The sequence below is a fragment of the Erythrolamprus reginae genome, chromosome Z (genome assembly GCF_031021105.1).
Source record: "Erythrolamprus reginae isolate rEryReg1 chromosome Z, rEryReg1.hap1, whole genome shotgun sequence".
NCBI lineage: Eukaryota > Metazoa > Chordata > Lepidosauria > Squamata > Dipsadidae > Erythrolamprus > Erythrolamprus reginae.
The window spans coordinates 31216763-31229579 of record NC_091963.1 but is presented as its reverse complement, the minus strand read 5'-3'; the positions used below and the strand labels follow the sequence as shown (position 1 = coordinate 31229579).

At 34.6% G+C, this 12817-nt stretch overlaps 1 protein-coding gene across 9 annotated transcripts in view; it reads left to right on the top strand.

Annotated features, from left to right (window-relative positions):
• The window catches only part of NEBL (nebulette), a 192963-nt gene that overhangs the window by 89539 nt on the left and 90607 nt on the right, over positions 1-12817 (top strand). For 6 of the 9 annotated variants that reach the window (XM_070767104.1, XM_070767099.1, XM_070767103.1 and 3 more), the window contains exon 1: positions 9633-9739. Coding sequence is in view for 2 of the 9 variants with exons in the window: in XM_070767106.1 (XP_070623207.1) it covers positions 7405-7512 (108 nt within the window). In the remaining 7 variants the exon portion in view is untranslated. Of the gene's footprint in view, positions 1-7404; positions 7513-9632; positions 9740-12817 lie in introns of those variants that run through there. The other 3 variants (XM_070767106.1, XM_070767105.1, XM_070767098.1) reach the window with 2 other exon arrangements.

The window sequence follows — 12817 nt, the reverse complement described above, 5'->3', positions numbered from 1 at the left end:
AAATGTTTTTGCTTCTTTTCCTGGACATTGCAAAACTTGGACCTTTCAATGTATTGTTTGGGAAAAAAAGGTTCAACAAGTGTTAGCCAATTGCATAGTTTACTTATGTGATGTATATTACATTTGAGTTGGTGGCCAGATTATTTACCCAACTAATTTAATAGAGTGCAAGAACGGTATCAACTGATTGCTCTGTTATTTACAACGTGTTTTCAAGTTATCTTAACAAATTTGTATGATCACCAGTTTTGATAACCATTTCCTCCTTCTCTCCATCCATGTCATGAATGAAATAATGAAGAGAAAAACAGAAATACTTCTGGATTATCCTTGAAATTAATTTGAATGCCTATGTATATTCATATGACATACTAGAATAAAGAGGAAGATTATATTACTGTATATTCTTCCTCCTGTAAAAAATGCCATTGTTTACATGAATTAATGAAATAACAAAAAATAATTACATGAACTAAAGAAATAACATCACAAAAATACAAAATGTATTTTTGTTTTGTTATTTCTTTAGTTCATGTAATTATTTTCATTTACACTACAAAACAATTGGCTTCTTTACAAGAGAAAGAATAGATATAGAATTCTCTTCTCCCTTTATTCTAGTATATTGTATAAATATATATAAATATTTATGCAATGTAGAATAAAGTAAAGTAAAATGACTAACTGGTGAACCTGGTTACATGTATTCACTAAAGGTAACAAGAGAAGTTTGAATGCACATGTGAATCAAATTTGCATTGTTCTTTTTCCTATTCATAATGTAATTTTCTTAAAAAATAGCTTCTATGACATATTCTTTTGTTCCTGTAAAAATACAAAGGATACATTCATCTATGTTTATTCACAATGAAAACTGAACATTTTTTTATCAGTGTTTAATTTTCCCTTCTTTAGAAACAATCTTTCTATATTTTGCAAAATTCCAGACAGACATATGATAGCATAAAAAGGATATGGAAAGCTCCAACTCTTTGTTGCCATATATTGATTATCTGGATTTTTGCAGCCCAGATAAGGTAGTCATAGTGTTTTATGAAATTGATGCTTTCATGCACTTCTGATTTAGCATTTAGGTTTCAGAGTTGTAAATGATTAGTCACTGGTCCACTGAGAGTCAGATGATTAATGAAAAGACCAGAGCATTTAATTTACACATTCACTGGTGTGAAAATATTCAAGTGTTATGTGAAATCCTGATATGAAAATAGAAATTTGAAAACAGTGAAGTGTGAATCAAGGTGGTGTTTTTGACATCAAAGACTCTAAAGAGACAAAATATATAAAAGGGTGGGAAAGATGATGTAATTGAAGTGGAGAAATAATATTTACTATTAAAGAAATAAGGATTATTTATTTTAAATATTTTTTCCACAAGTTCTGTATATTATGTAGAACAGATATATTCCTTTTTTAATTTTACTACCTATATATAATTATAATGGCTAGGCACCTTATGATTTAATTACTTATAAGGTTCAGTGAACATATGTGGTTTTCTATAGTCACAGCTGTATACAAAAACGTTATACTTGTATTAAAAAAAATATTGTAGAAATGTAGGTTACAGTCTAGACTAAATTTTAATTCTTATAGTTCAGGACCCTCTCCTGATTATGAAGTAGTAGTGATAATATTACATTTCTCATATTTTCTTTGTCCTAAATACGTCCAATCTGTTCATGCATAATTTTTATACTAAAATTGTTGGCTTATTTATTCATCCATCCATCCGCCCGCCCGCCCGCCCACCCACCCACCCATTTATGTATGTATGTATGTATGTATGTATGTATGTATGTATGTAAGTATGTATGTATGTGTGTGTGTATTATTTATTCATTCATTCATTCATTCATTCATTCATTCATTCATTCATTCATTCATTCATTCATTCATTTATATGCCGCTTACTCCAAAAGGAGTCTGAGTAGCTAACAATTGGAATAAATACAACAACAATAAAAAACAGTTAAAATCTAATAATAAAAGTCAATAATAACAATAATATAGAAAATATACATACATTCAGCCTAATTCCAGGCCTGCCGGAAAAGCCAGGTCTTTACAGCTTTCCGGAACACCGTTAGGGTGGAGATAATGTGGATCTCTGGAGGCAGTTGGTTCCAAAGCGTTGGAGCCACCACAGAGAAGGCTTTTCCCCAAGGTTCTGCCAGCTGACATTGTTTGGCAGACGGGACCTGGAGAACGCAACTCTTTGGGCCCTTACTAGCCGCAGCGAGGTATGAGGGAGGAGGCAGTCCCGTAAATAGTCCGGCCCATATTCTAGTTTGAATATGGATAATATTATACATTACGATTTTGCTCAAGTTATTTTACACATTATTTGTTGCAACATAGTAGCATCACATCATGTAATTAAAAATCTGGAAATTTATTTTAAGCCAAATGACATAATTTAACTTTTTTTAAAAAATATTACATTTCAACATTCCAATGTGATAAAAATGTTGGATTTGAGTTTAGGGGGTATCTACACATATTTGCACTACTGTAATGAATTGTTGGTATCATAAGCAACTGTTATAAGTTATAGTAATGTTTTGGACTTCAGAAAAGCCAGTAAGACCTGGAATTTTTCCTGGATATTGTTCTGCCGGCTTGTTTCAACCGCCCGTAATTACAGGGTAATTAGTCCAGGAAGACACACACCACATGATAAAAGGAAAACCCAAAGTTTTTATAAACAGAAAAACAGAAACATCTCCCTTTTTAAATGTCAAAGGGATTTTCTGGTACACACAAGGCACAGGTTAAATGCAATCCAATTGCTCACCCAATAACTGGGAAATTGAGTCCAATTTTAAAGTCCAGAGAGTCCACACACAATCCTGAACAGCACAAAAACCATGAATCAGATAAATTGCCATGAGGCTAAAACACCAGGTTGCACTTTTATCTGTAGCACTAATTACAGCAGCCCCACCCAACCACAGGTGTCCTCATTTTCTCTTGTAATAATCCTTTAGTTGTTGTCTCCTATGTATCACTCTACGCATGTGTGGATGTGTCATTAATTCTTGTTCAGAATCCAAGGATGATACAGATGATTGATCTCCTCCTGGGCTGTCTGCCAAACTCCCCTCTTCCCTGTCACTCACACTTCCTTGGTCAGAGGAGGCTTCGTCGGCAGATTCCACCGGGCGCAAAACAGGCCTGCGGCATGTGGAGGTTTCCCCCACATCCACATGCACATTCCTTGGGGCAGGAGCTGGGCCAGAGCTAACCACAACAGGGCAGAGATGTCTGTATGCGTTTTGTAAAATGGTTATGTGCAGTCTCTATTTTCTTTCTTTCTTTTTATTATTTTACCATATTTATGGAGACCTCTGTCTGTCTGTCTGTCTGTCTGTCTGTCTGTCTGTCTGTCTGTCTGTCTGTCTGTCTGTGTCTGTCTGTCTGTCTGTCTGTCTGTCTGTCTGTCTATCTATCTATCTATCTATCTATCTATCTATCTATCTATCTATCTATCTATCTGATAGGTTGCTAGATGCCTACAATTATATATTTATATTGGAAGTCACATAAACTTTTTAAATAAATAAAGTACATGCTTATGTGCTTCATGATGTCATCAGGGAAGTGAAATGATTAGGCTGTTTCAATTGTGCTATGATGTGAGATACAAATAAACAAAATAGATCATTTCCATTAGTTTAGTATTATTATTTGTTTAAGAGAATGAATGTTTGATTTAAAATTGGTTGTTTCTTTTTAGCTGCAAAAAACGCAGAAATTTCTTTATCTGAAATCCAAATTTCATTGAATCATGGACTAAAGTTCTGTAATTTTAGTCTCATAAATATAAGAAACATCACTCGCTTTTCTTTTAATATCTGTCAATCTCTGTTGCTTCACATTTCTTTTCATTTTGATAATTACATTTTCTTTTTGCCTTCTTTAAAATAAAATAGTTCCAGTGTCTCTTAGTTTCAATGCTCCTCACCAGGAGTTCACTGACACCAGATGGTTGATAAAAAGTAATAGCACTTAGTGTAAAGCTAACACCAAATGTGTTCTTCTTTTAACCATCAGTCTGTGAGAAGAGAGGAAGAACTGATAAAAGCCAATCTGTTTATAAATAGTATCCAAATAAATTGGAATGCAGAGAAAAAAAAGGAAGTTTAACACAATAGATTTCTCCAAAATTTCCTTTCTGCTCTTACTGTGGAACATTTAACTTACTGAACTTGTTTATCCATGCTCAAACAAGCATTAATATTAATATGGATGCATTTATATATTATAGATGTCTCTTAATTTGATTCATTGACACAATTTCTATGAGTCTACAGAGAGGGGCGGCATACAAATCTAAATAATAATAATAATAATAATAATAATAATAATAATTATTATTATTATTATTATTATTATTATTATTATTATTTTGTTCAAAAGCATGGCACTGTCAATCATCTGTACCCTCAGCTGCCCTGAGTCTCAGAGGAAGGGAGGCACATCAATCAACCAACCAACCAACCAACCAACCAACCAACCAACCAACCAACCAACCAACCAACCAACCAACCAACCAACCAACCAACCAACCAACCAACCAACCAAATAAGTAAATAAGTAAATAAATAAGTAAATAAATAAGTAAATAAATAAGTAAATAAATAAGTAAATAAATAAGTAAATAAATAAGTAAATAAGTAAATAAGTAAATAAATAAATTCTATTTATTTTTGCATTTAACTGAACAGTGGTTACCCTAATGCAGTATTTGACCGTCTTTTCTAGCCCCAGCACCATTACTTGACCTTGAAGAACAAGAGAACAAGAGACAGTGGAAGTCCTATGGGGGGCAGGGAGGACAAAATCAGAGGCAAAACAATTTTCTTCAGCTGGGATTATTATTAGAAAAATATAAGAATGTTTTCTTTGCAAGCAGGCGGATTAACCTTTATTTTTCTTATGTCTAGAAATTCTCTAATTTCTATTTTTCTCTATCTTATTTTACACTCTATCTAATTTTTAAATTTTACTTTGTAGGTCTCCATTCCATATATACACTCTCCACACATCATATACAATATTTAGGGACGTGGTGGCTCAGTGGCTAAGATGCTGAGCTTGTCGATAGGAAGGGTCAGTAGTTTTGCAGTTCGAATCCCTAGCTCCGCATAAAGAAGCGAGCGCCCATTACTTGTCCCAGCTTCTGCCAACCAAGCAGTTCGAAAGCATGTAAAAATGCAAGTAGAAAAATAGATAAGAGCATTCTGTGCGCCTTTGCAGTTTAGTCATTACAGCCATATGACCAGTGATATGTCTTTGTACAGTGCTGGCTCTTTGGCTTTGTAATGGAGTTTGAGGACTGCCCCCTAGAGTCAGGAACAACTAGCACATATGTGCGACAGAAATTACCTTTTATACAATATTTTAATTTAGTCAGTCTTTGCTTTAACATTGTCTTTCTCCTTGTTTTCTTGCTAGTTATTCACTTGTGTCAGGCCTTTGGAAGGCTTTTACTAATATGAGGTACTTTAGGCTACCTTTCATAAAGCTCTATTATCACCCAGGTCTGGGGCTATTTTTTTCTTTGGCATGTAAGCCTTTCCAATGCTAGTGTCCAAGCCTTTTTTTTCCTTTGGTCAAGATTTAGCAATGGTGCTGGGCTTTTCTGAACGTAACTGTTTCTTCTTGGATGTTGATGAATAATTGTATGAGTTCCTGAGACACAGTTGGTATTGTCTTCTGTTGCCAGTGCCTGAGCCTCACTCAAGATGTTGACAGGAGCAGGGTCTGATGGCCGCAGCAGTGGGAACCTTTCTTCTCTCACTTCTTCTTCCCCCTGCCTGGGGTTCTGGTCCTTTTGGACAAGACCGGATCCTTCCTGCAGGGAAGGTGATACAGGGGACACTGCCAGAGGCCTGGTAGGGCTGGCATGCCCCATCAGGTGAACTGGCTTGGTCTCGCACCGGCTGTGGTGAAGCCGGCCAGGCAGCCATGCCTGTGCCAACACAGCTGTGGAGACAATGCGATGCCGGGATGGAAACCGAATAGTAACATCTGGAAAGAGCTGAAGGAGTTACTTACAGAGAAAAGAAGCGATCTACAGCGGATGGTGGTGAGTTGAGAGTGCCTGAAAAAGATTTTGGACTTTTATTTTTTTATTGGATTGTGGACAGAGCTAAAACAGCCGTAAATTGAAGAAAGCAGCTATCTTTGCAAGGTGGTCTTCAGTGAAAGCTTCAGAAAGTGGCAAATTGTCCATGATTTTAAGTTACCTAATTATTTTTTTTAAACTTGCCCCTTTGAATCAGGAACCTTAAATTCTTGTTGTGGGAGCTATATTTTTCTTTTTATTTATAAACAAAGTGGAATGTTAAATACCGGAAGAGGATACTAAAAACCGGAAAGAGCTGGGAAAGAGCTGGAAAATCTGTCATCTAGCACCATCGTGTGGCTGGAGGAAATATAGCAGCTTGTTATTTGTTTAAGGACTTTGATATTGCAGTTTATAAATACAGTATTGTATTTTAATTTGAGGTATGTGAATTGGAATCTCTGTAAGGTGTGGAAAACAATAAAAAAATTATACCTAAAGATGTTGGATGTTATTGGCTAAGCTGTTCCGACCTTTCAGTTTGCTCCCCTTGTTATCCAAAGCCTTTGGTATTTAGGTGTCACACTTATAGATCTTTTGGGACATCTTCACTTTCTGTTTTCCTTTTCTCCATTATTGCCATTGTACTTTTTTTTCAGTTGGTTCTCCAAAATTGTGACCATGGAACCTTTAAAAGGAATAGTAAGAGTAGAAAATATGGACAGGAGTTATTTCCACTTATTTTATACAATGCAACTTCTAGCAGTTTTTTAAAAAAATTGATTTGCCATCAATTGAGGATAATTTTTAGCAACCTGACAGTCAATTTTCTCGAAGATGAAGGAATGTGATCTTTCAGGTATTGCATTGTTGTACTCTTTACTACTGTAATTTTTTTATTTGATTTTTAATGCCACCCTTCTTCTTAGACTCAGGGCGGCTTACAACATGTTAGCAATAGCACTTTTTAACAGAGCCAGCATATTGCCCCCACAATCCGGGTCCTCATTTTATCCCACTTCGGAAGGATGGAAGGCTGAGTCAACCTTGAGCCGGTGATGAGATTTGAACTGCTGACCTGCAGATCTAGCAGTCAGCTTTAGTGGCCTGCAGTACTGCACTCTACCCACTGCGCCACCTTGGCTCATTGAAACCATCCAGCTTGCTGCTGTTTTTAATTTTGAAATAACTACCCCTGCATGATGAAAAATGGCTTTTATTGATTAAAACTTTTGCAATTCTTTCACTTAAAATTACCTTGAAGCAAAGCCGTTAGTTCATAAAATCTTGCCCTGTCTTTTTCTTATTTATAGGTCAAGTACAAGCGAGACTTTGAAGAAAGCAAAGGAAGAGGTTTCAGCATTGTTACCGACACACCTGAATTACAAAGACTGAAAAGAACTCAGGAGCAAATCAGTAATGTATGTGACAAGGATCATACATAAAAAAAACCCCAAACCATTATGGAAGTGACAGTGAGTTGGGTGATTGTTGCCAGAACTGAGTTTGTATGGCTTCAGAAATTGGATTATTTGATACTTTGTGTGCTTGTGGTGCTAGTTTTGTTTTACTTAGTAGCACATTGGTAGTGTGTGTTTTCCTTTCCAAATAAATTAAAGGTGGAATTACCAATCAAATTTATTTAAAGATGGCAAATTAGTATATTTATGGTAAGCTTCAGTGCACTGCAGTCAAATATTTTTCTGTTGTAAATTAGATGAGCTAAACATTATAAAACTACTTCCCAAATAACTAGGTTGCAGAATTACTTTATTTAATAGGAACACTGGCTTGGGTGGAAAGGATTATCATTGGGGGGAGAAAAAGTTCACTTCTTAACGGAATACCAAATTGCATTGGGATTTATGATATGAATATTTTTGTATGAAGAAAATACTCTGTTTTAAAGAGCACGGTGTGTTCTGTGTTCTGTTCTGTGTTGTGTAGCAGAACACAGCTTCTTATGTGAGGATACTGCTATCTTGCAATGCTCTTTTGTTATAAGATGGAAAAAGTCCTACAGTGAGTGGGAATGCTTTTTGATAGCAATTTTAGATCTAATCTATTGCAAATAATATTTTTTGAAATAAATACACTGCAAGATATAATCTGCAAAATTAAAAATTTACAAAACAAACAGATGAAGATCCAAAGGCTCATAGGAATTTGTAGATTGAAGTGTAAAAAATATTATATTTAAACAGATGATAGCTTCTTATTCTCTCAGACAACTTTTGACTAACCAAAGGCAGGAAGATATTTTGATTTATTTATTTAAGGATTTGATTGGAGGAGATAAATCTGCTGGATTATGAGGAACTGCTGAAATCCATAAAATGTTTAGAGTGATATAAAAAAAGGATATAGAAGGATTGTTGATAGCGTTTGGTAACACCAAGGAATAGGAATGACAAGAAAGGAGTGTATTGTACAAATACAGATATAAAACTCAGGGCAACTGTGAGATAATTCCAACTGTTATTCAGGAGATGTGGAGTGTGTCCTCTCTTTTCTGAGGTAATGGAGGTAAGTTTTTTAGAATACTTTGGAAGGCTATTAAAAAGATATGTGTGGAATAATATGCTATTAGCAGCATTTAAAGCTATATTGCTGAATTTAACAACAGCTTTATTTTCAAAAGTCTTCAAAACTCTTTGTTTGATGCCATGTACAATAATTTACAGATACTGTATTAACAATTATTAATAATTGTAAAATGTCACATTTTACTAAAGCCTTTTGCTATTAAAAATATTGAGGAAATTTGAGAAACGGTTACAGAATAATAATACTATATCAGAATGGAATTTTGTCATTAAAAAATCAGCAAAACCTGAATATCAAATATATAATTTTATAACTAGGTAAAGGAATGGTTCTGGAATTCAGTAGGATCGTGGTTATTTGAAGAAGAAATTCCTAGCAGGAGGATCAGTGACTTGATAGAGTTCTATTGTCATCATAGTAAAAATCTCAATGGATTGCTCTAAGAGTATTAAATAAATTAACTGCTTTTCCCAATTTTAGTTCACTTTTCATAGTTGAATGAACATTTTAAATTGCCTGTACATTTTCCAATTTGTGTAGTGTAGTTTGAAATGCTAATAAATTATTGTATTTTCAATATTTCAGATCAAAATATTAATATTTTTCCTGGAGAGTACACAGCTTTGTCTTTCAAGAAGTCTGCCTATGATTTCATTCAAGAATACAGCAAACTACACTTTCATTTATAATCAGAAACTATTTATTTCCTTGTTACTTATAAATTTTGCTATGCTGGATATTATCACAATAAAAACAATTCACTGTTTAGCTTTTTTAGTGTTTCATAAAAAGGTTATAATGAGCACTGAAAGTGAAAAATTGTGTGAGAAAATGAATATAATTATATTTTAAATGCAGCATGAAACCAAATCCTGTGGAATAATTCATTTTTAATCTCAGTAAGAGATTTTAAATTACATTAAAAACATGTGATAGTATTTTCATATGTGTTTTCATGACTATTTCATAATTTTGTTGGCTTGATACCATGTAGTGCTATTAGCCAGGAATGACTAAAGAAGCAAGTGGTTTGCTTAAATTTTCTGGTTGGAAGAAGTAGCTGAACTCGACAGAAAATATTGTCATTCGGCACTTATTGAGGTGAGTTTTATCATTGACAATCATAAAAATTATCACGAAATGCAGTTCAGAAACTTAATGTACCTGCTTTCATTTTATGAATATTTTTTAGTCCAATTGTTGGACAGTTTCTTAGAATTAATGCTTGGCAGATTGTATGTTAGTGGATATTTTTTCTGGTCATTAATTGTATAATTAATAGAAATGTATTTGTATTAATACTGTTCATTGCAGAAATATATTTGTTCAAGAAAAGAAAAGAGAATTAGTTTACTTTGATACAATCCATTCATCATTTCCTGTTGGCTTATTTTAAAGTAATAGTAGATATCACTTTTTGAAAAATAATTATCTGAAGTTAAGTGTTTCTAAATTCTTTATCAATACAGTATGGCTGGTAGCAGTCAACGGGAAAAGGAAGAGCTCAATCATACAGTATCTTTATTGCAGCTAGGTTAGCATACACACACACATTTACTGTACATTATACTCCCTTTATTTGAATTATTGTTAAAGAATTGTTGCAATAAGGTCTTTTTTCCCCTTTAGCCTTTCATAGAGTTCCCCTTCCTCCAATTTCTTTGGAGGTTTCTTTTTTTTTCAGTTCTCTACTGAATATTTGCTTGAATTGTAGATTTTTTTCCCCTAGGAGGTTGCAAAAGTGGTGGAAATTCAGGTGGAAGGTCACCTGAAATTCAGAAATTTTATCTCTTGATCAGGACTTTGTTTTTATGAAAAAGCCTGAAAATTTGAAGACCCTGCTTTAGTAGAAAATGAAAAACTATTTTTAGAAATCATGTCTTAATTTTTTTCTTGCAGATTTATTTTGTGTGTGCATAGTTTACTTTCATATTTATCAGATAATTATATATATATTTTATTTAATATAAATCATGCCATTTTTGTTCAAGTGAATACTTAAGGCAGCTAGCAATTATTAAAATACAAGACAGAAAAGGATAAAAAACCAAACCAATTTATTTATTAATTATATTTATTATCAGCCACCCTTCAAAACATTCAGAAGTTTATATTAATAAAACATAGAAAATAAAATTAATTCTAACATTTAAAAATTTGGTGAAATAAATGTATTTGTGTAGATTTCCCTGAGGCCAAAAGAGCACTATTTTCCTCCATAAAGTAGCCACATCTTTCTCCATAGCTGCAGGCAAATACTGTACTTCTGCCCTCCATGTTCTCCAAGCTCCCGGATATTCTCCTAATAATCTCAAGTGATCTAAGTGCCAGAGCTCACTGTAACAGCATTGCCAAAAAGGCATTAAGAGTTGTTAACCTGATCTTGTTTAGCTTCTTCTCTGGTAATGTTGAACTACAAACTAGGGCATGCAAAACTTTTGGTAGACCAATTCTTGAATACAGCTCATCTGTCTGGAATCTGCACTGTATATAAGATATTAATACCATTGAATGAGTCCAGAGATACTTCATGGGAAGAGTCTTCTACCAGACTTGCAATTTTGGGATTAGACAATTTAGACCTGTCTTCATTCTGACCTTAGCATAGTACATAAAATTATCGGCTACAATGTCCTATCTGTAAATACTACTTCAGCTTCAACCACAACAGTAAATGAGCATGTAATAGACTCAAACTTATTGTAAACCATGCCAAATTTGACTGCAGAAAAAACGACTTCAGTAACAGAGTTTTTAATGCATAGAATGCACTATTTGACTCTGTGGTTTGTTCCCCAAATCCCAAAAACTTTAATATTAAATGGTCTACTGTCGACCTCATCCCATTCCTGTCTTTAAGGGGCATGCATAAATGTACCAGCATGCTTACTGTTCCTATCCTAATGTTCCTTTTTATTTGTATCCATTTAATGTATTCATAATTATGTTAATACAGTGGTACCTCGGTTCTCGACCACAATTTGTTCTGGAAGTGAGGTTGAGAACTGATTTGGTTGAGAACCGAAACAATTTAAAATAAATTCCCCTCCTCAGTTGTCTCTCCCTCTAGCTTGCCTGCTTCTGTCCCTGTGTCTCTCTCTTTCTTTCTCTCTCTCTCTCTGTAGCTTGCCTGATTCTATATTCAGCTCTCTCGCTTGCTCGCTACTATCCCTGGCTCTCTCTTTCTCTCTCTGTAGCTTGCCGGCTTCTGTCTTCAGCTCTCTCGAGTGTTGGAGTTCCAAATATTTGTTTGGATTTCAGGGCAAAAGTTTCTTGAATTTCCTGGTCAAATACTGATTTGTTTGAACTGAGAAGCGTTCGAAAACCAAGGTACCACTGTACTTATATCTGCTATCTAACACATGTCTGACTAAACAAGCAAACAAACAAGCAAGCAAATAAAGTTCCTCAAAAAATAGCTTTATTGGAAAATTTTGGCACATAACTAGTGAAAACCAACTTTGATGGGCCCCTTGGTTTTCACCTAATTAAAAGTAAAAGTCTTTCCAAACAATCCCAACCAACCAACCACCCAGCCCAATTAATGCAGTTTCCGCTGGTCTGAAGACATCACTCCTTCCTCCAGCCAGGTGTGAGAACGTTCCCAAGAAAAAGTATTTTATTTTGACTACACAGCCCCAGCTATCTCTGATTCCCCCTCCCTATCCCTTACTCCAGTGTAAATCCTCAAGATGGCTTCAGCCAGGTCAGCTTCAGCGTTGACAATATTGTACTTAGCTCCCCTAACATATCTTTCCAGCCTCAATTTTGCTAGTGCCTTCCTAGTCTTGACTTTTTTCTGCTTTTCCCTCCCAAAAGATTATTCCAGATCAGTCACATTTTAGTTTATCCAGTACTAAATAAGCTTGATTCATTCTGTATATGGATCAAAAGATCTGCAACATTTTGGGTTGGGCATGGATTAATTCAGGACCCCTTTTCCCTCCCAAAAGATTATTCCAGATCAGTCACATTTTAGTTTATCCAGTACTAAATAAGCTTGATTCATTCTGTATATGGATCAAAAGATCTGCAACATTTTGGGTTGGGCATGGATTAATTCAGGACCCCTTTTTTACATTCCTCATTCAATGTTTTCAATTGGAAACTTAATGAAATCTAACTTGTATCTCTCCCTCTAATACAGCGTTCCCCATCCTTTCTCAGTTGGTGGCCTGG